The following is a 23,576-nucleotide window of genomic DNA, read 5'->3' as shown; positions in this document are numbered from 1 at the left end:
ACGGTCTTCGGCAAACCGTATAACCTATCACCATGGTTAACACATACCCTTGGCTTTGGTCCTTTCCCTTGCCATACTTTTTGTTACCGTACTCAAGTGAAAGGCATCTTTCCAAAACTCAACATCTATCGTCCTATCTCTCACTCGATGCACGGCGAGACGCACCAAGTCATGATGGGCTTGTTTGATACCTCCCTCCGCGAAATTCTAGCGTCAATCAATTTATGGAAAGTCGCGACTATCGTTTTGCTGGCGATGAATGTGAAATGCCTGCCTTTCGTGTGGCATGTAGGTCGCCTTCCCTAGGACACTGAGAATCGCAGCTATTGACTGCGGACTAGTATCGCATCTTTAACCCCCTGTTGAGAGCCGCGTGGCGAAGATTTCGCTCTGGCCCTCAGTCAACGGTGATCTCTGACTCCAAGACGCCGACCGTGTTCCTGCCTTCTATCACAAGCACCTACGCTCCCTTATTTGAATGCGACTACAACCTGCACAAGTCAAACAGTACATACTTCACTGATTTAGATGCAAGCCGCTCATATCTTCTCTCCGCCCTCTGTTATGACGGGTTGGTCACGGTTGACCGCGAACTAGCCGCCGAGGGAAAGAAGGGCATTTTGGCTGCTATTATCGGGTCAGTCACCACTAGCTTCAAGAAAGAGATCCGGATTTTCCAGGAGTACGAGGTGTGGTCCAGGATTCTTACGTGGGATCGAAAATGGCTCTATATTGTGACCCATTTCGTCCAGAAAGGCTCAGCGAAACCGGCAGGTTATCTAACCGGGAAATCCACGCGCCTTGACTCGAGGAGTTCGACCGAAGAATCCAAATGCCACTCTAGCCAACCGGTTATTTTTGCTACATCGATTTCCAAATATGTGTTTAAAAAAGGGAGGCTCACTATCCCTCCGGCACGGCTTTTGAGAGCTTCCGGCCTTCTGGGACAGGATAAGAAGGGAGAAGAGAAACACGGGGCTCGACCTACCGAAGTTCAAGAACACACAAGCGACTCGGGCGTTCCTGAAGATATAGAGTCGGAACGCCTCAAGGGTATGAAATACGCTGAATCCTGGAACCAATTGGACTCCCTCCACGAAGAACTACTCAAGCGAGATGAGTTAATCAATGGCGTGCTAGCTATAAATCATGTTGGAGACATCACGCTCCCATGGAAACGATTTCCAACTGCCTAGGAGTAAGGGTCTTAAAGAAGTTATGATTACCAATGTCTGCCAACTATGCGGATGCCGCCAGCTTTGTGTGTTGCATGACGAGGATAAGGTCTTGACGGGGATTTCATGAAACATTTTCCGTCTTAGTATGCGGAATAGAAGCAAATACAATCCATAAACTAATGCTTCGTATTATTTGGCAGCGACAAAGAAGAATGAACCGACGGTCAGGCTCGCCACTCAAAGTTGGAACTGAGGAGATATCGGTGCAGTATCCACGCTTGTGGGGCTCAGCCCGTGTGTTGAAAAGTATAAGACCCTAGACTGATAGGACTATGTAATGTCCGGACACCTTTTTAGCCTAGTGGTATTAAATTTCGATACCGTGTCTCTCAATCATTTCCGCCGCCCCCCCATCGTACAAAAGGTGGTGATCATCACTGCTCATTGTAGAACGTTTGATCCCCGTTTATCATAACCAAGTAACCCAACTACCAGTAACTGCATGGCGGCTAGCGATGTTCCTCCTCAGCTTGGCGAGGGTCCAGTCGACCACACTGATGGTTCTTCCGAGGGCATCCATGGCCTATCATTACGAGTAGGTAGTTAGCTGTATGCGAGCAATACTGCGGAATGGTTATAGAGGGATGATAGTTACCTTTGCTTTGGCCTCGCAAGCTTCCGCCTCTTCAGCAGGCGTCGTGACGACATGACCGTTTTCGACTGCGTTGTTGATGAGATGATTAACTGCATCAACAGCAGTGATGGCGTTGTCGAGGGAATGCGTCCCGATGAATATGAGCAAGGCTGTCTGGTGATACAGGTGAAGAATAAGAAGGCACGATTTGGGTTTCTGGCTCCAGCAAAACCTGCTCTTGTGATCGTGTCTGTACACCATTTGCTCTGGGAGCTTGCACTGGCCTGTAACGAGCTGGAGACTTCTTGCTCCTCTTTGTCGCTTCTGTATTCCTTGAATGACCATGCTGTCTGCGTGTTCGAAATCTGTGGCGAGCTGAAAAGTGCGAATGCGCTGCTTGTCGCCTCTCTCTGCTCGCTTCAGGATACCTCGAGATGAAAGATATCTGGCCTGGGGAACGACTATCTCAGTCGATTGTGACAAGTCTTGTGTCTTCACTGCACATGGCACCCAAACCTTGGGAAAGTGGCAAGGTCGGAACAGGCCCATAGCCTCATACAAAACGTTCCAATCAACAGAAACGAAGAGGCGTTGTCAAAGTACCGCAGTCCACATCGTGTCGGCTATCAAAGCCAGTTTTATTCTGAGTAATAGAATTATCTCTGATCTAGACCAAGCCAGGGACCCACATTCTTCAGCCGTTCAGCTATCAGATTAGGAATTGTCGCAAGTATGATATTGGGAATAGCCGGCAAAGAGAGTATGAATCTCAGTCGTGCGAATGCATGATTCTGATATATGACACGGGGGGTTCAAAGCAGAGAACAGGACGTCACCCATTCCAGAATTGATATCAAATTCAAGAAATAATTTGGCTTCTCAGCTGAGCTTTCCACCCAGGTAATCTGAGACCGGAGCCGTCCAATTTTCAAGAGGACGACAGGTCGGCACGCAAGTCGGTCAAGTATTCTTTAATTTCAGGTCCACTTGTTCTTCTTCCTTTTCATAAAATTGTCTAGGAAGACATGGGAGAGCAGCTCAGTGTAGTCGAGCGGATAGATTCCTGTTCGAAAAGGAGAATACCTCACACATTTCGACTTAAGTTGTAGAGTAGCATCCAGGCTTAGATTAAACAGTAGCCTTGCATCAAACAACATCTAACGGAATATGCTGGGGAGGGTTGTCAATAATCAGCCTCATTCCAGGCTGCACAACTCCTCCCTTCTTCACTGTAGCCATAACACCCGCCAACCGCCTGACAATGTGACGCTCTTCATCACGAACCAAGAACCGGTCTTTCAATCCAGCCTGGAACTTGTCAATCTGAGGACAGGGATTTCTCAACCCTGTAAGGGCAATAACAGCCTCCTCGCCCGCAGCCTCGCCATCTCCAACGAAACGAATCTCCGTCCCGGTACCGAGACTCAAGAGATCGACTCCCTCGGTGGTGATATTCTGTCCCAGAACACCAGGCGCCAGTAGCTGTGTCTTCATCTCATCGGTTGGCAACGTTGCGCATATACCCCGCAGAACTTCCATCGGCATAAGGTGCACTTGGCGAAGGTTTGCTGGCGGAGGCTTAATGTGCAGGCGTGAACGATGCTGAACAGTCTCCCCGGCATGACAGTCGCCTTCCACGCCGAGATTGGCGATGAGTTTGATGGAAGGGACGGCGTTTTTGGAGAAGTTATGCGAGGCCGAGGTCGTCACTGAGAGAACGCGGGGTGGCCTGGATTGAGGGGCTGCCATCATTGAGGTATGGAAAGCCGACGAGGTGCTCGGAACAGACCTTCTGAAGCCACTTGATCGTTCGTTGATTGTGAATTTCAATCCTCTGGCATGAAACTATCTTCCTCAGATCTTTCATGAAGCGAGGAAGAGAGTAGATAAGGGCGGCACGATGGCATGACTCACATGAGAACACGGAATGATGGCTCTTGCTATTGGCTGGCCGCCTCGTGTTTCCGCTGTTTGTGCTTATATACCTTCAACAGCCATGAGGATATGGTTCCTCGACCGTTTCACAAAATTCCGACTTTTTTCATGGTTTTGATACTGATGACCCGGTGTGCTGAACCATGGTTGACCTGGATAATTGCCAAATGCTTAAATAGTAGCGTTGTCGCAGGGTCCTGGTGATCCCGGTCGAGGATAAGGTACCTGTAGCAATGGGCTCCGATGCTTGGATTTCTGGCTTGATTGCATTCGTCACATAGCTCGCGTTCCTTTACTGTACGGAGATGTTTTCTTTCGGTGCTACTTCAGTGCATCGCCCGTGCGACCTCTCCTACGAAGATGATGTAGGAGTTGCTCCAATTGCCACCGGCTTGTTACCGTTGGGGTTCTAATATGAAGTTGACTGATCGTCTTGTGCCTTGTGCCAATCGGCTTTCCTAAATAAGTAGCGACGGCTCATAGCCTGAAGCTGTGTCTATCTGGACGACTAATGCTATTGCCAGGTGGTTCAACCACGTTCGATTAGGTAAATTCGATTTGGCATTTCACCAACTCACGTTCCAGGCGTGAAGAGATGCGAGCGTAAGGCTTTCTGCGAACCGGCCTTGGACAAACTCAAACATGACTGTTCCCGGGGGAAAGAGACTCTAGAGCCCTAACTCTCCATGAACAGAAGAATCGATCGGCTTCTTGTCGTCTGGTTGTCGCCACCGGATCTCCGCCCCGGAGCTGATTACGTCGGTTGAAGACTCCAACGATGCGGACTCTTGTCGGTCATGCTCTCTCTAAAACCATAGATTGCTTGTCGAATAAGATTCAGATGTACTGTGAGTGACTCTCGTCTGGCAGGACCTCGCGCCGGGGCATGTAAACGGAGACCGCGAGGGAGTACTCACTCTTCAGGAGGACCATGTCGGGCCCGCATCAGCTGCTTCTTGCTATTGCAGCTGGGGATATGACACCTGACTCGCCAGTATCGATATACCCATTATCCGCATACCAACCTGCAGGGATATTAACCAAGATAGATCAGATATGGTGCGGATTAACTCAAACCCATTCCAGAACCAGTCTATGTCCAACTTAGCGGTTTCACTCTGGTTACGGTTTGTCGAGCAATAGTCGACGATGCTATCCATATCATTCCGGTCTTAATGTCTATGTTTAGTCCTGAAGCATTTCAAATACTGATTCGGGCTTGGATCATCATTCACAAACCCCTCCGGATTATAATTAGATAGACAGCATAATTGGACACCTGAACAAGCCATCGACTAAGACTCGCAGGAGCCTAGCTAGTTTGCATTGGATTGGCGACGCAGCCATGAGCTCCATTGATCTGGTATTTGGGAGGCCTGAAAGAGGTCCGACATCCAACCATAGCAAAAAGATTTCGGTTCGCCGCATACTTTGTACTGATCAAGTAGGCTGAACTCCCTGAGTCGTATTCAACCATTGCTTTGAAAATCAATCAAGAAGTATAAAAGCACGTTAATCTCCAGAGTTGAACACCATTATTATCAAATGACGCAACGCAACAGTTTATCAACCGATCCTTTCTCACTTTACAAACCCTTTCTTATCATACGAAATGAAAGTCTCGACCATCTGCTCTCTTCTCTTGGCTGCTGGCTCTACTATAGCTGCCCCGGCCAAACGGACAGAGCAAGCCATTAGCATCAGCGGCCTCTCTGCCTCTCAGACCGACCAGCAGGGATATATCGCCTTCACCTTGAAAGATCCCAACTACGACGACTCCACCGGTGCGAATGTGATCTGGTATAGTTATTTCCCTTTTTTATCCAATACGTGATCTAACAGACATGACAGGCATCGTCCCGGAAGCCCCGTTTCTGGCGCTCGCACTAGCGACGGTGCCTACTATGTCAATTTCCCGGGGGGTGTGAACGACATTGCGGTCTTTACCTTGGAGGTCCAGCGAGTCAAAAGCACCGAGACAGTCTCTGTTACTCTCAACGGCAATGGAAACGGCAGTGCTTCAGGCACTAAGTGGTCGTGCACCTCGGCCAATGACTCTGTTGGGGGGCCAGTGGAGAAGTGTGCCTATGATGGCGACATCACCTTGACCCCTTTCAATTCCTAGGGTTCACTGGCTTGTGATAGAGTCTTTCATTCTGTTTGCGTAGTATAAGTGCAATAGACATTGCCATATACAATGTTAATTTCCTTTGGATTTAGAAATTTCTGTTATTCATGAGAGGGGTCCTTTATCTCTATGCTATTAGACTGCAGGGGCGATTACTATAGCTCCCTTCTATTATTAGGTTTTCTTTTCTCCAGGCGTCCCGTCAATTTCTTCCAAACTATTCCGTAATGTCCTTTACTCAGGCCCGTGTTCATCTTAAGCTTTCTGTAGCAATTGGCCCAATTACCTTCAAGATCAGGCGTGCCACTGAACCGATCTTCGCAGGACGACCCAGTGAAAGTCCACTAACTAGCAAATTATTTATAGGGTAACTCCGCCAAAATCAGATTTGATGACTGGGTCATGAACTAGGCATCAGAGCTTGGGCACATAGTCCATGTGGGAGAAATAGACGGAGAGCAAGCATGAATACAAGCATCGCCCCCAGCTTTGAAGCACATTTTAAAGGTCTTTCATAGAAAGCACTTGGCTCTTTATTCTCATGATGAAGTCTTTAAGGCTTTACTCTGCTTTCTTTGTTTACTCTTCTCAGTTCGTCTTATGGACTACCTTCCCATACGACACGCTCTATGGTAAATGACTGGGCGTCTGTGAGCAACCTGCCACTGCATGCACTACTGGGATTGTTCAACTCATGCGGAATCTAGATTGAACCATCTCAGTATCTTCAGTGAACTCCTTGCTTTGACAACTTCACATGCGTGCCTTGGATTACAGGATCCATCACAGGGAACCACTGCGATTGCCTTTATTAGGCTCGCAGCTACAAATGTGACACAAAACACAGAGAATCTGCTAACTAACCAGGGCCGTCCTGGAGGGCCTGGCGTCGATATCGTACTCCAGGGAGGATCCAGTCTGGCTGAGGCTCTGGGATGGCAGCATAACATTGTCGGCTTCGATCCTGAAGGAGTCGGGCAAAGCGGTCGAATCACCGGAGAAACGCGCCCAGTTTGAGAACCTCTTCTACCCGGAAGTCTCTCATGCTTCATCTACGGCCCTGGGTACTCGGTATTACGCCGCTGAATTTTGCAAGGCTTGAACGGAAAATGTGGGAGGGCCCGATGGAAATGCCTCGTTCATCAGCACCCCTGCCGTTGCTCATGACCTGTCCACTTACATCAATGCAGAGCAGGCGTTATCTGGAAAGCCGTTGAACGAGTACAAGATCTCGTACCTTGCCGTGAGCTAGGGCGCCGTGTTGAGTGCCACATTTGCGTCTCTCTCTTCCCTAATCATGTAGGCAAGATGGTTCTCGATGGGTGGCTGACGCAGCGGACTACTATAATCTAGGCTGGAGAACCGATCTCTACAACGCGGATAAAGCCCACGACTCGTTCAGCAAATACTGCTTCCAGGGCGGTGCTACGAATTGTTCGTTCTGGGGTCCATCTGTTTGAAACATTACCAGCCGCTTGCACGGGCTACTGGCCGAGCTGAAATACCATCCCGTGCCTATTCCGAGCTCAGAGGCTTGCGATATCCCTTTGATAGCAATTTATTCGGGTTTGAAAGAGTACATCCTTATCGCGATGTATACTCTGCTATCGACTATTGCAGTCCTAGCCGACGTCCTTTCAGGTTTGGAGCGAGGCAATACTTCGGCATATGTCAGCGCAGTGACGGATGGCTCCATACCTGCAAAGCCGTGCAATAACGGCAGTGGAAGGACCGAGACAACTCATGTAAACACGCTGATCAGATGCGTGGACGGTTATGCTGGGCACAAGTTCGAGAATCTGACTGATTATCGAAACAATGTCCGCACATTAATCTCGCAATGCCGTTTCTTCGGCGAGGTGTGGCCCAACAATGCGAATGGGGTCCTATGCAGATCTGTTGATGCAAATCCGCTGAAGTCAGGACGGCTTCCAGGTATGTGAGCTGCGAGAGATTTGGAGTATGGGGTCGGTTCTAACCTCGACTAGGCTCTATTTTGGAAACCCGAAAGACCTCGTTTCCCGTCTTATTCGTCACAGCCGAGACTGATCCCGTCGCTCTAAAGAGAGGGTGAGTATCTAGCTATTAGATCGTCCAGTAGCCGAAGCTGATCATGTTACAGCGCGTACAAAATGACGTCGGTCTTTCCTGGATCTGTTCTTTTGACACAAGCATCAGTTGGCGTAAGTGAATCCGAATCGATTAGTCAAGCAGGGCCAGGACACTAATGAAGTCTTAACCAGCATACCGCCATTGCCAGTCTCTCTCCGTGCTATCCGAACCATGTTCGGATGTACCTTAGTGGCCAGCTTCTTGCAGCGAAGACAACCTGTTGACCGGATGTGATGCCATTTCGAAGTTCAGCTTCATTGTCTTTTGAAAGATAAACTTGTACTTTAGCTAAGCCAAATTTAAATTGAGGATTCTTGCAAAACCACGTTCTTCCCTTTTCCCCTTTTGCGCCCACTTCTTATTCTTCCAGCGGCGGCGTATCTGAGCAGAGAGTCGCCATCACCCTATACGACTAGTCAGCACTCTCTGGAGTCAAGAATAGGAAGAGAGGAATAATTACTTACGCAGCAGGGTACCGGGTGCCTTCAATCTCTACCTTCTCCGCCAGAGTCCTAATCTCCTGCACTTCTTGGTCGCTCAACTGCAGCAGTGCAGCCGCGGCATTTTCGTCCATCCTGGCAGCCGACTTCGTACCAGGAATAGGGACGATATCCGGTTCGGTCGCCAGCAGCCACGCAAGGGCAACCTGTGCTGGGGTGCTCCCATGACCATTAGCCACATCTTTCAATTTGTCCACCAGTTTCAGAATTTCCGGGAAGTTTTCCTCCGCGTACTTGGGGTACATGCGGCGCAAGTCACCCTCGGGAATATCTGCGCGAGATTGGAATTGGCCTGTCAGTATACCCCGTCCAATCGGGCTAAAAGCAACGATAGCCACGCCGAGTTCGCGGCAGGTCTTGAGGATCTCTGATGCTGGTGATTCGATGTCTAGTGTAAACAGGCTATATTCCACCTGTAAGGCGGTAATAGGGTGCACGGCATGCGCGCGCCGTAATGTGGTTGCTGAGACGTCCGATAGACCCAAATAGCGAATTTTGCCTTGGCTATATAATGGAACAGTTAAACTTCGGTTGCTCTATATTAGGTGAAGGTTCAGGCTGGATGACCTACTTCTTCAGCTCCACCATGGCTCTAATCGTCTTTTCAATCGGCGTGACTCCGTCCACCCTATGACAGTAGTAGAGATCGATGGTGTCGACCCCGAGTCTCTGAAGACTTCGTCCACATGCAGCCTTGACATACTCGGGATCGGACCGGAAAGTATGGCTTCCATTAGGGTGTCGCTGGAGCCCGAACTTGGTGGCCAGGAAGACGTCGTTGCGCTTGCCGGATTGTTTGATCCATTCCCTCACAACGTCCTCGCTGTCCCCGTAGATGTCGGCCATGTCCCAAAAGCGCAATCCGGCGGCATGTGCGTGCTCCAAAAGGGCCACTCTCTCGTCAAGGGTACCAGCTGGTCCGTAGAATCCGCCAATGCTCCCAAAACCAAGACCGATGGCAGAGACGGAGGGCCCATCTCGGCCCAGCGTACGTAGGGGAAGAGACATTTGGAGGTTAAAGAGGCTTGGAAAGGAGATGAGGGGAGGATAGACCTGTCAAGTCCAAAGCAATTCCTGAGTGATTCCTTCCTGATTATCATATCTTTGGTAGTCCTTCACGAGCCTTACCCGTTTGGGTTCCCGACTCTCCTTAATTGACACAGCAGTCCACCGCGGGGGGCCGGAGTATATGTAATAAGGCGACGAGCGTGATGATATTTGAGATTCTGCGCATCCCACTAGTAGCTATTGAATGACTCCAATTTAATAGTAGTAGAAGTAGTAGAAGTAGTAGAAGTAGTAGAAGTAGTAGAAGTAGTAGAAGTAGTAGAAGTAGTAGAAGTAGTAGAAGTAGTAGAAGTAGTAGAAGTAGTAGAAGTAGTAGAAGTAGTAGTAGTAGTAGTATTTAGTAATGTCCGGAACAGGGGCACTTTGTGCTCTGGCCTCCCATGGGGGATAGGGACGGGCTAATCTATGGAATTACATAAAGTGTGAGACGACTAGAAAGCAATCAAGAAGTTACAGGTTACAGGTCAGGTGGACCTTGAAAAAGATGAGGTGGACGCCCCACCTGTCTTGGCACTCCCAACCTCCCAGGTCAACATTTAAATACTGTAATGGATACCATGAAATTCGTTTTCAATTTCTCCTCTGCAATTATCTGCACATTGATTTAAACTCAAAACCACTTATTAACTGATTAGTTACTGCGTCTGTATTGATAATATGGATTCAGAGGCTCTCTCAATGAACTGTGGTGAAATAGATGATGTCTCCTTGAACGAAGAGGAGAATGAAGAGGTAAGAATCAGAACTGCTTTTCAAGTACTTACTAACTGATTTTTGACAACCTAGGCCCAGCCAAGCTGCTTTACTCAGTTAACAGACACAAAAACTCATCCACTTCAAACACTGTATATTGAATACACAAATGATTTGCCAGAGTATCCAAGGACAGATCCAAATGGATATACCTATGTTATTCCAGTGAATAACTACTCTCAAGAAGAAGCAGAGCAATTAGTCAAAGATGTAAGTACTTATCAAGTGCTTGCGAATCTCTCTTACTAACCAATTCAAAGATTCAATATTCTCGAGCGAGTGTCCAAGGTGCAAGAAAGAATATTAAATCATCCTTTTTGAACTGCCCAGTTAAGAAATGGATATGGAAATGTTCTGGAGCTCTAGTATGTGAATATCTGAAACCAGATCTACGCCTGCTGCACCATACTTTTTTAGATAAGGCAACATGGCAGGAAATCAAAGATATATGAGAGAATATCGACCCAATTGAACAAGATATTCGCAAGCGGAATGCGTATAGGTAAGCACTTATTGAGTACTTACTAGCTACTTACTAACTTTCTAAAACCTATAGTCTGTATCGTTCAAAAAAAATTTTCTTCGAGAGACAAAAGGCATGCCTTGAACAACTTCCAACCTGCGTCACCCGACGGTGGATAGTGCCAAAGTTACGAATGAACGATTCGTTGACCATTAAAACCGAACTACCGAGCAAAATCCTGGCTGACGTGTTGGAGGCATTGATCGGGGCTTCATTTGTGAATGGCGGATATCCATCTGCATGGACAACCATGCATCAATTTCTGAAACCGATTCCAACTGCGATGCCGTCTTTTTCAGGACGCCCGACGTCAAAGGCTGGGTTGGTTATTCCACCTGAATTAGACAAGAAAATAGGCGTTCTGGTAGGCCACAACTTTAGCGACCGTTATGTTATATGGGAAGCCCTCACGCATCCTTCATGGAGGAGAGACACAAGCACAGGCTCCTACCAAAGGCTAGAGTTTCTCGGAGACGCAATTCTCGACATGATCATAGCAAGACGGCTATACCAGAACAAACCGCAGCTGACTGAAAGTCAGATGACGCAGATCAAGGCTGCCATGGTCAATGGAAATTTTCTTGCATTCCTTTGTCGCAACCTTGGGCTTGAAGAGGAAATTGTACAGATCTACGAACCACGCACGGGGGTCTTTGACCGAGTCCTGCAGAAAGATCGCCTGGAGCTTTGGAGATTCATGCGACATGACAGTCCGGACGTCCCCGCGGCCCAACAATCCTGCGTGAGGAGGTATATTCGACTACGCGAGCAAATTCGACATCATCTCTCCTGGAATGACCCTCTTCCAAGAGATGCAGCAAAAGCGCCGAGCCTGGACCCGTACTATTGAAAAAGTCAAAGCGTCACACTGGAAACAGTTCCTAGACAGAGCTGGGGAAGGAACACTATGGAAAGCTGCTACCTATATGAAACCGCGAGAGACCTGGGGTTGCGTCTCGGCCTTGCACGTTGGTTCTAACGAACTGGTGGAGAACGAGGACAAAGCACAAGCGTTTCTGGACACTTTCTTCCCCAAAATGGACCAACCCCTCGAAGACCCACCAATCCAGGCCCCGTTGGAGCTGCCCTGGCCACCAATCACGGAACTAGAAGTCCAGCGATCTCTTAAAGCAGCCAAAAGCTCCACGGCACCGGGCGAAGACGGTCTACCGACGCTTGTGTGGAAATGCCTGTGGAAGTATGTAGGAAAGTCATCACCAAAATTTTCACAACATTAATCGAACTAGGGCACCACCCGAAACGATGGCGGAGAGCAAAGATCGTGGTGTTGCGGAAACCTGGGAAGCCGGACTACTCGATCCCTGGGGCCTATCGCCCGATCTCACTCCTCAACACACTCGGTAAACTTCTTGAGGCAGTGATGGCTCGACGACTATCGTACCTTGCCGAGCAGCACGGCTTACTACCCGACACACAATTTGGAGGGCGACCGGGCAGGACCACTGAACAAGCCCTGCTAGTCCTTTCTAACGCAATCGACCAAGCTTGGTATAAACATGCAGTAATGACACTCGTCGCGTTCGATCTGAAAGGGGCCTTTAACGATGTCAACAAAATCAGCCTTGACGCCCGCCTCCGAGCAAAGGGAATCCCAGCCATCGCTAGAAAGTGGATTGCAAGCTTTATGAGCGACCGCTTCGCTAATATAGGATTTGATGACTTCCGTACCGAGGTCGCCCCGCTAGTCAATGCAGGACTAGCGCAGGGCTTACCCCTCTCACCCATTCTGTTCACATTCTTCAACTCCGACCTGGTCGACCAACCTGTCACGTTTCATGGTGGCGCATCAGCCTTCATTGATGACTACTTCCGCTGGCGAGTAGGCCGCTCAGCCGAAGAGAACTAAGCCAAAATCCAGTCAGAGGATATCCCTCGCATCGAAGCGTGGGCGCAACAGATTGGCTCCTGCTTCGCAGCTGAGAAGACCGAGCTTATCCATATCACCAGGAAAAGAAGTGAGCAACTACAAGGGCAAATAGTCATAAACGGGAAAACTATCGAACCATCACCCACGGCGAAGCTACTGGGTGTGATCTTCGACCATGAGCCGAGGTGGAAAGAGCACGTCCAGCAAGCCATCAAACGGGCCACCAAGGTGACCATCGCTCTGGCTGGACTACGACATCTACGCCTAGAACAGATGCGACAAATTTACCAAGCGTGCGTCACACCAGTGGTAGACTATGCGTTCGGTCTGGCATGACCCTCTACGTGACAAAACCCACCTACGCCACCTAAAAACAGTACAAAGGGCCCCTCTGATCCGTCTCCTGTCGGCGTTCAAGACAGTAGCGTCCACCACTCTAGAAGTGGAAGCATATGTTCTTCCAACACACCTCCGCCTCCGCCGCTGAGCACAATATACTATCACGAGACTCCACACTCTACCTCGCAATCACCCTATCTGGAGTGCGCTCCTCCGAGCTCAGAGACGAAGGAACAACATTGGAAACTACGCTCGGTTCCCACTGGCGGAAGCTCTAAAGTCTATGGACCTACAAAGATTGGATGAACTAGAAACGATCGACCCAAGTCCCCTGCCACCGTGGCGAGTTGAACCCTTCGCGGAGATTGAGGTCGGGTCAGACCGAGAGACAGCCGTGGAGCGCGCTGAAACCACGCGGTTCACATCGGACATTGTCGTCTACTCAGATGTCTCGGGACGCGAGGGTCACCTAGGCGCTGCCGTTGTGGCACTCAACAGCAACTTGGAGACCGTTGAATCTCAGCAAATTCAAGTGGGACCAATGGACCGCTGGTCTGTTCATGTAGCGGAGCTTATTGGTATATTCTACGCTATCAGCATGGTGTTTAAAGTTGCCCATCAGCTCTCGAGAGGCTTAGAAAGGGGACGGAAAACAGCGACAATACTGTGTGACAGCCGATCAGCCTTGCAGGCAACTCAAAATCCGAGGAACAAATCTGGACAGCAGATCATCCACGCGATCCTCCAAGCTGCCACAGAAGTCCAAACAGAGGGAATCTCGCTGCACCTTCAATGGGTGCCAGGGCACTGTGATAACCCTGGAAACGACGCTGCGGATCGACTGGCCAAGGATGCCGCGCGCCCAGGCAAAACACAACCATTCTGCCCACTACCTTCGATGGAAAGCGCGCGCCTCCGCGGCAATATCCTCAATCAGTGGGAACAGGAATGGAGGTCATCCAACAAAGGTGGTCACCTACGAAAGATCGACAGCACCCTGCCAGCAACCTACACAAGGAGGCTATATGGGAGCCTGCCCAGGAACCGACTGTACCTGTTAACACAGCTACGCACAGGCCACAATTGGTTATCCACCTACGCTAAAGCCTTTCGCTTCCGCGACGACGACCTGTGCGTGTGCGGCGCACAAGAGACTGTCACCCATGTGATAGTGGACTGCCCGGATCTGAGGGACATTCGAAGGGAGTTACGGAGGGAAGTAGGGGACGCGTTCAGTAGCGTCTCGAGTCTGCTGGGAGGCTCGACCGAAGGTAAGAAAGGTAAACCGGACACCGTCTCAAGGGCGAAGACGGTCAAGGCCGTTTTTGGACTTCGCCGAGGCGTCACAGCGGTTTTGGAGTCGCGCGCCACGAGGGCAGCCTAACAATGGGAACGGCAGTTAGGCCACGGCAGGCCTTGACGAGGCTCTAAGTTCGTTTCAGGAAGTGGTACGCTCTACATGTACGTACGCATATATAGTTGTGGTAGGCTGCATATCGCTTTCATGGCGAGGGGTCAGGTAAATGACATCAACCAACCAACCAACCAACCAACCACTGTAATATGTATAATCAGTTTACTAGTAGTTCCATCACAAGTTGATTTCGAGCTCCCCTATTTATTTCAACAAGCACATTCTGCACCTCACTGAATCACCAGGATTGACCTGCTCCCTGAAGTATGACTCTCTATGTGTCAACCGCAATAACAGGGGCAACCCTTGCCTTTTAGATCCTAGTTGCAGCCACCGACAGCTTTTGTGGTCTATCGGGCCAGGACTCCATTGTGTGAGCGACCCTCGCACCACGAGACTTGGTGTCTGGGCTGCTTCTGATCTTAGCCCTTCTCCACTATTTTGAGTTTATCTAGAATGGCTTCTTCCATCTTGCGCTGGACCCTGCTGCACACTCTAGATATCATGGGAGCGGTTCCACATCTTGAGTTCCTAATCGAGACGGACTGGAGGCAGATCGAGAAGCCGACGAGGATAGCGCAGATATGGTGGAGGAGGACTCCTAACAAGGTTTGTATCACAGTTTTAGACTAGATGAGGGTCTTGCATGCTGACTTGTAGGTGTTTAGGAGCTGACCGACCATGAAGTCATTCCTAATATGAGCCTGTTCATTGTTCTGTGTATGAGGGCTTGGGTTTCCCTGTGAACCTCTGCTGCAAACCTGCCACAACACAAGGTCATGATAAGTAGGGCAAGCGTAGGTGAAGCAGCAGCTCAATCTTTCGCCTGGTTTCTAACTGTCATAACATAGAGCTTGATCATGTTTGCTATACATAATGTCGTCCTCCGCTTCTATATCGACAATTGGAAGATTGCCAGGCCAACCATGAGGAAGGTAGACCGGCTCATGATTATAATCAAAATCGACTGTATCCTTGATCTCGCAAGCGACAACGCGACAGAACTCTGCCGTTACTGAAGCCGGCATTCCTGTAATTATCTGCACTACCGTGGTTTGAGAGAGTAGGTGTCGGAAAGACAAACGGCTATATAAACCAGGGTACTTCGTTTGTCGATTTTCGTGAACGCTGAGAAATGGAGAGAAATCTAGTCTTCTTGGTGCCCTAATTACACAACCACTGCACCTCCCAAACATGGCAGAGAGAAAGCTTCTGTCTAGACAAATAGCCTCAGAATACACAGCCAGCCTCATATAGGGGCCACTTTGTGGTAGCATCTACAAAGGATCGCTCCGCAAATTCCGTCGTCCAGGAACGGCTGAGGCTCATCGTCAATCACGTTTCACTACGTTGTACCCTGGTTGGTTGCCTCTCATCAAAACACTATCGGTCTGTCGCCGCTGCCAATGTGCGGGCAAATTTATCTGTACGCGTGCAGCCAGATAGAGTCTGATTTACACACTACAACGTTGTGACCCCGCCACATTTGCGATCCGTCACAGCTTCATTCTGTTACCCGGCTGCACTAGGGATATACTACACACTAGTCCATGCCGCGGCACAGGTTGGTCTGCTGTTTAAGGGATTCCAACTGCGGAAAAAGTCGTAACATGGAGGTAGACAACGTGGTCGCTCCGCTTTGAGAATTTTGCTGGTACAGCTGGTTGCAATACCGGTGCAAATGTTTATACTTCTGGGCTCTTTCCTGAAACCTCATTCAAAACAGAGCTAAACCGTAAATAGCAAGCCCATGGAATATCTATCTTCCGTGTATTTTAACGGTAAAAAAAAGGTGTAATCTGATATAATGACATACGGACATACGTATGGATCCCGTACGGGCGATCCATGGGGGATTGACTTCGCGAGCAGAAGAACAACCTCCCTCTTGATAGGGTATCACTCCTAATCGGTGATCCCTACGACGGAGGAGCACGACAAAAGGGCGAAGATGATCATTTCAGAGGTGGGAGAAAAACTTTTTAAAAACAATTTTTTGCTTCTTCTTCGTGCGCAAGGTTTCAGTGAATGAACAATTTTGATCCCAGTCGACTGTCGGGAAGTTGAATAAGCTATGCTCCCAAAGCGACCAACTTTGCATGATTTGCAAGAGATCCACGATAAATTTCCGCGGGATAAAACAGAACTCAGTGCGCTGTGTAATATCAGCAGATTTGGTACTGTTACTACAAGCCTATAATGAACGGCTTATCTGCATGCCCGAGTTTAACACATTGTAATTTCTTCACTTCATTTAACCTGACGGATAGCCCCTCCAGAAGCGGCACCGAGGGAGAGAAAAGTTTCTGCCTCAGGCCTGTCTCACCGTACCGTCCATCTCTCCTTCGTTCGTCCTAGCAATAAACTGCCGTAATATCTGTTTGTTCCGCCCACTGGGTCCACCGAATAGCTCCATGGCTGTCCGCTCCGTATTTGCTCAGCCCATAGCGTAGCATCTGGTCCAACTCTCTCCATGCCATGACCTTCCGAGCCACATGCCCCAGTCATAGTAAAGGGCGGTCCAAATCATGTTCCCCAGTCTTTCTCGACAACTGCCCAATACGTCATCAATCGTCTGCTTCAACATCAAGGTCATGGTTGCCTGCCCACATGATTTCGCAACTCCCGCGAATACGTTGGAGTTGGCGTGGAAGACATGAGCAGAGGTTTTTTTCAGGCTTGCTGAGGCAAGAAATGTTGTAAGGGTCGGTGCTTTCAATTCAGTGATGGCAAGCTCAGTTGCGAAAGAATACAGGCGCTTGCAGGTTCGGCTTCCACATTTCTGCACTTTAGTCCGTAGTAACTTTGGGCAATTCTTCTCATATTTTACGGAGCGTACTAGGTGATATAGTACCGTAAAGAATCCCTGGAGCTTGGTCTTGGCGAAGTCAATGCCTGTGGGAAAAGAGTAAATCCAGGTCCGATTCGTCGATGGGAGACCACGTCAAGTGGAACAGGATCAGTCCCTATGTTCCGATATTAGCTGCTGGTCACGTGCTTGTCAAGAGGGGCCGTAGCAAGTTTACGTTAGTGCCTCAGTCGTTGGGCGGCGGTCGGAACTTTCAGTTCCGGGTCACTAAGTCAGGTGACTAAATTGCCCAGCTAACCCGAAAGGGCTAAGCACAGGAACGGAGAAGCCTGGGTTCCGAGGTGAGTGGCAAGTCACGGAAAGGTCTTCTGCACGAATCCTCTCCCCCTGCCTGCAAGTGTTCCGCATTTTCCAGCTCAGGGAACCCGACCTTGAATTACCCCGCGCCACCTATTCCCGGAAACTGAGTGATATTCCTGCCTCCATTCAATTTACTCTCACTAGATTGAGTAAAGAAAGATCTTTGCCACAAAAGCATCCATCACTTGGGTACCAACGTGCTCATTACACAGCTTGCAATCTAGAATCTGCTGGAGGCTTCGTGCGGGAATATAGTGAAGTATAAAGGGAATACTTTCCCCAGGCCATTCTTCTACAAAGAGACTAAGGAGAGTAGGTAAGAGGGAAGATAGGGACAAAGCACCAACTATAATTGTGGTAATTACAAAAACGTTTACCATGTTAGGTCAACCAGAGGAATGTCAAGGCACCTGATCGATGGCCAAGGATCACTGTTTTCTCTCTGGTAAGCACACATGTCGCCCGATACTGTGGTGGAAGCCAAATCAAGTGCTGCCCGTTGCGGCTTATCCATCTCTCATGCACGATTATCATGTTGCCGAAAGAATTGGAGGCTTTATAATTCAAGGAGAGCGAACTACGATCAGAGTTCAGACAACGGCCATCCGCCGAGAATGAGAGGGTTTTCACTATTGTATCAGAATGATATATCTGCCTCGCACTACCCGTGGCTGCGTCCCAGAGCCGGATGGTCTTATCAGCAGCAGCGGACGCGATTGTCTGCCCATCAGGTGAGAAGGCCACTGCCGTGACAGAGTCCGTGTGGCCCTGCAGGGTCTTCCTTACAGCACCTGTTGCTGCGTCCCAGAGCCAGATGGTCTTATCAACAGCAGTGGACGCGATTGTCTGCCCATCAGATGAGAAGGCCACTGCCGTGACAGAGTCCGTGTGGCCCTGCAGGGTCTTCCTCACAGCACCTGTGGCTGCGTCCCAGAGCCAGATGGTCTTATCATCAGCAGCAGACGCGATTGTCTGCCCGTCAGGTGAGAAGGCTACTGCCTCAACTGAGGCTGTGTGGCCCTGCAGGGTCTGCCTCACACTACCTGTGGCTGTGTCCCAGAGCCGGATGGTCCTATCATAGGAAGCAGACGCGATTGTCTGCCCTTCAGGTGAGAAGGCGACTGCTGTGACCCAGCCTGTGTGGCCCTGCAGGGTCTGCCTCGCACTGCCCGTGGCTGCATCCCAGAGTCGGATGGTCTTATCATCAGCAGCAGACGCGATTTTCTGCCCGTCAGGTGAGAAGGCCACTGCGATGACTGAGTCTGTATGGCCCTGCAGGGGCTGTCCCACACTACCCGAGGCTGCATCCCAGAGCCGGATGGTCTTATCATCGGCAGCAGACGCGATTGTCTGCCCGTTAGGTGAGAAGGCCACTGCCATGGCTGAGTCTGTGTGGCCCTGCAGGGTCTGCCTCACAGCACCTGTGGCTGCATCCCAGAGCCAAATGGTCCCATCTTTAGCAGCAGACGCGATTATCTGCCCGTCAGGTGAGAAGGCTACTGCCTCAACTGAGGCTGTATGGCCCTGCAGGGTCTGCCTCGTACTACCCGTGGCTGCGTCCCAGAGCCGGATGGTCCCATCTTTGGCTGCGGACGCGATTATCTGCCCGTCAGGTGAGAAGGCCACTGCTGTGACCCAGTCCATGTGGCCATGCAAAGTCTGCCTTGCACTACACATGGCTGTGTCCCAGAGCTGGATGGTCCCATCTGTGGCAGCAGACGCGATTATCTGCCCGTCAGGCGAGAAGGCCACTGCTGTGACCCAGCCTGTGTGGCCCTGCAGGGTCTGCCTCACAGCACCTGTGGCTGCATCCCAGAGCCAGATGGTCCCATCTGTGGCAGCAGACGCGATTGTCTGCCCGCCAGGTGAGAAGGCTACTGCCTCAACTGAGGTTATGTGGCCCTGCAGGGTCTGCCTTGCAGTACCTGTGGCTGCATCCCAGAGCCGGATTGTCCCATCTTTGGCAGCAGACGCGATTATTTGCCCGTCAGGTGAGAAGGCCACTGCGATGACCCAGCCTGTGTGGCCCTGCAGGGTCTGCCTCGCACTGCCCGTGGCTGCATCCCAGAGCCGGATGGTCTCATCAGCGGCGGCAGACACGATTGTCTGCCCCCCAGGTGAGAAGGCCACTGCTGTGACCCAGCCCGTGTGGCCCTCCAGAACTTGCATACATGGATCCCAGGATTCCTGCGTTACATATGCCCGCTCTATAAACTCGAACCGCTCATCCCAATAGAGTTTCTTGCTCAAACTATTTTGAGGACAGAAGACAAGTGTGGCACTATAGGTTTGTAGAGGTGCCTCTTGTATTATTATAGCATTGCCACTCGCAAACCTCTCGGCTTCCTTGAAGATAGCCTGATGCTGGGTATGACAAGCGGAAAGCTTTTTGAGACTTAATATCCCATGCCGGAGCTCGCCAATGAGGCCAAGGCTTTCTAACCAGTGGAGGAGATGCTGTTTGAAAAATTCGGATATTTGACCTTCTGATGATTCAACCTTCGTCAGGGACCCAGAATCAATGAAATGGTCCAACCAGTACGTGCAACTATATCGCAGGTCGAACAGCGGGTCAGGATGTGGTCGGAGAGCCGCTATCTCAGATACTAGAAGACCTGGATTATCAAGATTATAGAGGTTGCGTCGCAGCTTAATCGAGAGAATCTCTATGGATCGGCTCCACAATATGTGATGGGTCACTGACTTTTCTTGTAGGATGGCAGTATCGGCATAAATTTTGTCAAGATGGTCCTTGGCTGATTGGTGGATGAGATAGACATATTCATCGCGGATTGTAAGGAATGATCCACACAGCCCGACTGTCCTCTCTATCTCCCCTTTTTTCTGCTTCGCGGTTAGGTGGCGCATCTCAGATAAGTGCAGCGGGCGATAGGCAAGAACCGCCATGGACAAGACCTTTATACAGACGTCACGACGCCGACCCTTGAGTTGATCTATCTGCTCTATCATTTGATTATAGAGTCCGAAGAGATCTGTTGGAATGTTCTCAAGGGCGTCAAGGACTTCTTCTTCAAGCTCGCATTTGCGAAGTTCTTCAATCACCAGTGCCACCCATAAGAACGTCCCATCGGCCTTTTTGCTGAGTTGATCTCTGACATGTCCCTGGAGTTCTTGATCACTCTCAAGGATTCTGAGGCGCAGAACTTTGTAGTTGATATATGTCTCAATTGCATGAGAAATGCAACCCGTGTTGAGCTCAAGGCTGAGCTTATTGGCTTCATGATCAGGGTTTAGGATCTTCTCAATATAGCCCATATTGCGACTGGAGACAATCCATTTGACCCGGACGGATGACATGGACATTGTTTTCGCAATCAGTTTAAGCAAGTTTTCCAAGTCCACTTTACACTCATCAAGGGCGTCAATAAGTAGGTGTACCGGGGCTTGCTGTAGATGTTCAATCATGTTTTCAAAAACAGTGGACAGGCTGTAAAAAGCATTTGAACCCTCAAACAGTCTTTGACCTTCTGTGTCGTATCTTTGTCGCAGGCGTGAAATCAAGTGCGGCTGCTTGGTAATCAGCATATAAATCAAGCCTCGCAAGACAGCGGTAGCATTGTTCAGATTGCGATCTGTTCCTTGGCATAAGAAATAGGCAAGCAATTTAGATGATTTTGGTTTCAACAGCTCCTTGATGATCCCAATCATAAGCATGGTCTTACCCTTCCCAGCATCTCCCTTAATCCAAAGAAGTTGGCTCTCTGAGCTGTTCCACCATGCCTGATATTCGGAACTAGCCAAGATCCATCGGAATGAGTCGTCCAGCAATCCACCCTTAGTGCCTTCAATGCGTCTTCGATCATCATCTGGATGGCTCAAGAGCAAGTCTTGCAGGCAGCGTTGGTCTTCACTACTATAACCTTGAAACAACTTAGCACATTTCACGGCCCATCATATGAGCGAGGATAGTTAGCTTGTACTAACGTTGTCTTGACCGTGCAGCCGTGGCAGCTTCAACGGGCACGATCGATAACAATAATTTTGCATAGGCTGCTGCTGCCAAGGCTGCATACCCCTGCCACTGTTTCTGCTTGTGGGAATCGCAGTAGTCGCATATCCCTCGGATCACAAGAGTTGGAAGCTTGTCCATAAGACCTGCTGCCTCCATCTCAAAACAAAGTATCCCATGTTCTTGAGCTAGACGATCTCGTGTTTTTGCGTCCTTCATCACCTGGTCTGCGGACGCGATCAATCCATAGTGAATGTGAGGCGCTTTGGTATCACGCGGTTGTCGTTCGACTAATTGCTGTTTGTCGCACTTTCCGCAGTCATTGTCTCTGCTGGCATGGTGATAGGAGGGTTGGAAAAGATAGTCAGTGTCATATCCTGGGGGGCAGAAGCTCTTTTTCATGTTGGGATATCGTTCTAGTACTTGCTGCACTATTTGTGAAACATCCTCACCGCCAGTCATGTGTTTCGCCTGAAGTTGATTCATATGCGTCAGAAGGATCTGTGGCGGTTTATTCAACGTCCCCGTTTGTTCGAACTGCCCACTTTGAACTGCCTTACCATAGGCATACTGCATTACCCCACTATGCTTTACACCGGGCTTGCTGACTACCACGTCCCCTAATCGCATGTTATTTTGTTTTCCGGGGACCCCGCCTCCAATTCCCACCATTAATCCAAACCGAAGCCCAGGAAAGGTCGAGAGCATATCTGATACGACGGTCGCGGCAGCCACTGTTCCATACACTCCCGCTGGTAGGAGAACGATGACGATATAATGGCCGTTTAGTTCGCCAAGTTCGTAGGCGTTGGGATCAGTAGACCATTGAGGTGGGGTGTGGATCTTGTCGAGCATGGCGCGAGCCGCTGCCGCTTCTAGCGGTAAGGCACAGATCCACGCGATCGTATAATCATCAGGCGTGAAGGAAGGCATCGTCGGCACAGCACAAATCAAAAGAAAATGATACAAGGTTGCTCTGATTCCCACGACTCCAGGTATATAGTGATTTGGTACGGGCCGTGATTGAAGAAATCGAGTTTGGGAAGTACGAGGGGTAATCAGCTACGTGGCCTGCGTGGCGGAGGGCTTAACCATAATTGGTGTGAGTCTCCGGAGGCGTCCGCCCTTATTTAAGGGTGCCTTGACACTCCCAAAAAGGCTCATGTTGATGACATGCCTAGTGATAGTACTTGGATGGCAGCCAGCCGCTTCGGCAATCTGGGAGTGAGTAAGTTCATTTCTCAAAATCATATCACGGATAAACTCCAGAGTCGATGGAGCTAGATTGGGGGCCATCGTTTGCCTTACGAGGATGATCGACGTGATCTTTCGGGAGGGATCCTTGGTAGGTTCATTGGGGAAACATCCACGTGGCCTGACGGATACGTGGCGAATACAGATTATGTAAAGTATTATGCGTCACAGAACGGCCAGTACCATGCAATACAAGAACCTGTAACGAAGGCTTTCGGAAGGGTTTACAAAAGTGGCTTAGCGCGTTTCATATGAGGGTACCAGAAAGTATACAAGAGTATAAACATTTGCACCGGTATTGCATCCAGCTGTACCCGGTGCAGGTGCCTCCTCGAAATCTGCACATGTCGTGACCTGGTGATCACCCTTTCTAGTATTAGACCTTGTCTGGAGCGCACGTAATGTATGCTTGAGAATTGGATTGCAACGGAAATTATCTAGTCAGTTTGTTTGGTCATATTTTTGAGTAGAAGGGGACGCGGTCGCTCCCCACACTCAAGTATACTAAGGGTCGCCTTGTTGACAAATATTTACCTTTCATACTTGAGAATGGTAATCGATACAAATCATTGCCCCAGAGATAAGATGGCACCGTTAGGAGCGTCTCAGGTTGATTCGATGCAGAAAGTCCCTTAATTAGATTTTTATTTCGTCTCTTTGATTGTATGCCAAACCAGGATTTTGAGGTCAATTGCGTCGAATTCCCACAAT

The 23,576-nt window shown here is 49.6% G+C and overlaps 5 protein-coding genes across 5 annotated transcripts, besides 10 other annotated features; 2 read left to right on the top strand and 3 right to left on the bottom strand.

The window, feature by feature from the left end:
* Positions 1–147: 147 nt before the first annotated feature.
* NFIA_001180 (acyl-CoA thioesterase) lies at positions 148–1,196 on the top strand (the record flags this gene model as incomplete). The annotated part of the gene is made up of 2 exons (XM_001258667.1): positions 148–288; positions 342–1,196. 2 exons carry the CDS (start codon positions 148–150, stop codon positions 1,194–1,196), a joined length of 996 nt encoding a protein of 331 aa, XP_001258668.1.
* A 1,762-nt stretch (positions 1,197–2,958) lies between these two features.
* On the bottom strand, positions 2,959–3,561 carry NFIA_001170 (MOSC domain-containing protein; the record flags this gene model as incomplete). Its single annotated transcript, XM_001258666.1, has 1 exon — positions 2,959–3,561. The coding sequence occupies one exon, from the start codon at positions 3,559–3,561 to the stop codon at positions 2,959–2,961; it is 603 nt and encodes a 200-aa protein (XP_001258667.1).
* A 1,798-nt stretch (positions 3,562–5,359) lies between these two features.
* On the top strand, positions 5,360–5,872 carry NFIA_001160 (uncharacterized protein; the record flags this gene model as incomplete). Its single annotated transcript, XM_001258665.1, has 2 exons — positions 5,360–5,547; positions 5,599–5,872. The coding sequence occupies 2 exons, from the start codon at positions 5,360–5,362 to the stop codon at positions 5,870–5,872; spliced, it is 462 nt and encodes a 153-aa protein (XP_001258666.1).
* Positions 5,873–8,345: 2,473 nt separating this feature from the next.
* Positions 8,346–9,495, bottom strand: NFIA_001150 (aldo/keto reductase; the record flags this gene model as incomplete). The annotated part of the gene is made up of 3 exons (XM_001258664.1): positions 8,346–8,391; positions 8,452–8,991; positions 9,059–9,495. The coding sequence occupies 3 exons, from the start codon at positions 9,493–9,495 to the stop codon at positions 8,346–8,348; spliced, it is 1,023 nt and encodes a 340-aa protein (XP_001258665.1).
* Positions 9,496–9,751: 256 nt separating this feature from the next.
* Positions 9,752–9,891: a microsatellite.
* Positions 9,756–9,891: a microsatellite.
* Positions 9,757–9,889: a microsatellite.
* A 1,746-nt stretch (positions 9,892–11,637) lies between the features above and the next one.
* Positions 11,638–12,039: a mobile genetic element.
* A 2-nt stretch (positions 12,040–12,041) lies between these two features.
* Positions 12,042–13,040: a mobile genetic element.
* A 1-nt stretch (position 13,041) lies between these two features.
* Positions 13,042–14,268: a mobile genetic element.
* A 320-nt stretch (positions 14,269–14,588) lies between these two features.
* Positions 14,589–14,614: a microsatellite.
* Positions 14,590–14,614: a microsatellite.
* Positions 14,615–18,197: 3,583 nt separating this feature from the next.
* Positions 18,198–22,544, bottom strand: NFIA_001140 (Pfs, NACHT and WD domain protein; the record flags this gene model as incomplete). The annotated part of the gene is made up of 3 exons (XM_001258663.1): positions 18,198–18,218; positions 18,272–21,522; positions 21,587–22,544. 3 exons carry the CDS (start codon positions 22,542–22,544, stop codon positions 18,198–18,200), a joined length of 4,230 nt encoding a protein of 1,409 aa, XP_001258664.1.
* Positions 18,293–19,797: a microsatellite.
* Positions 22,545–22,697: 153 nt separating the features above from the next.
* Positions 22,698–22,907: a mobile genetic element.
* Positions 22,908–23,576: the final 669 nt, after the last annotated feature.

This window comes from Aspergillus fischeri, genomic scaffold (genome assembly GCF_000149645.3).
Source record: "Aspergillus fischeri NRRL 181 1099437636265 genomic scaffold, whole genome shotgun sequence".
In the NCBI taxonomy this organism is placed as follows: Eukaryota; Fungi; Ascomycota; class Eurotiomycetes; order Eurotiales; family Aspergillaceae; genus Aspergillus; species Aspergillus fischeri.
The sequence above is the reverse complement of the archived record's forward strand: the minus strand, read 5'-3'. Positions and strand labels throughout refer to the sequence as shown.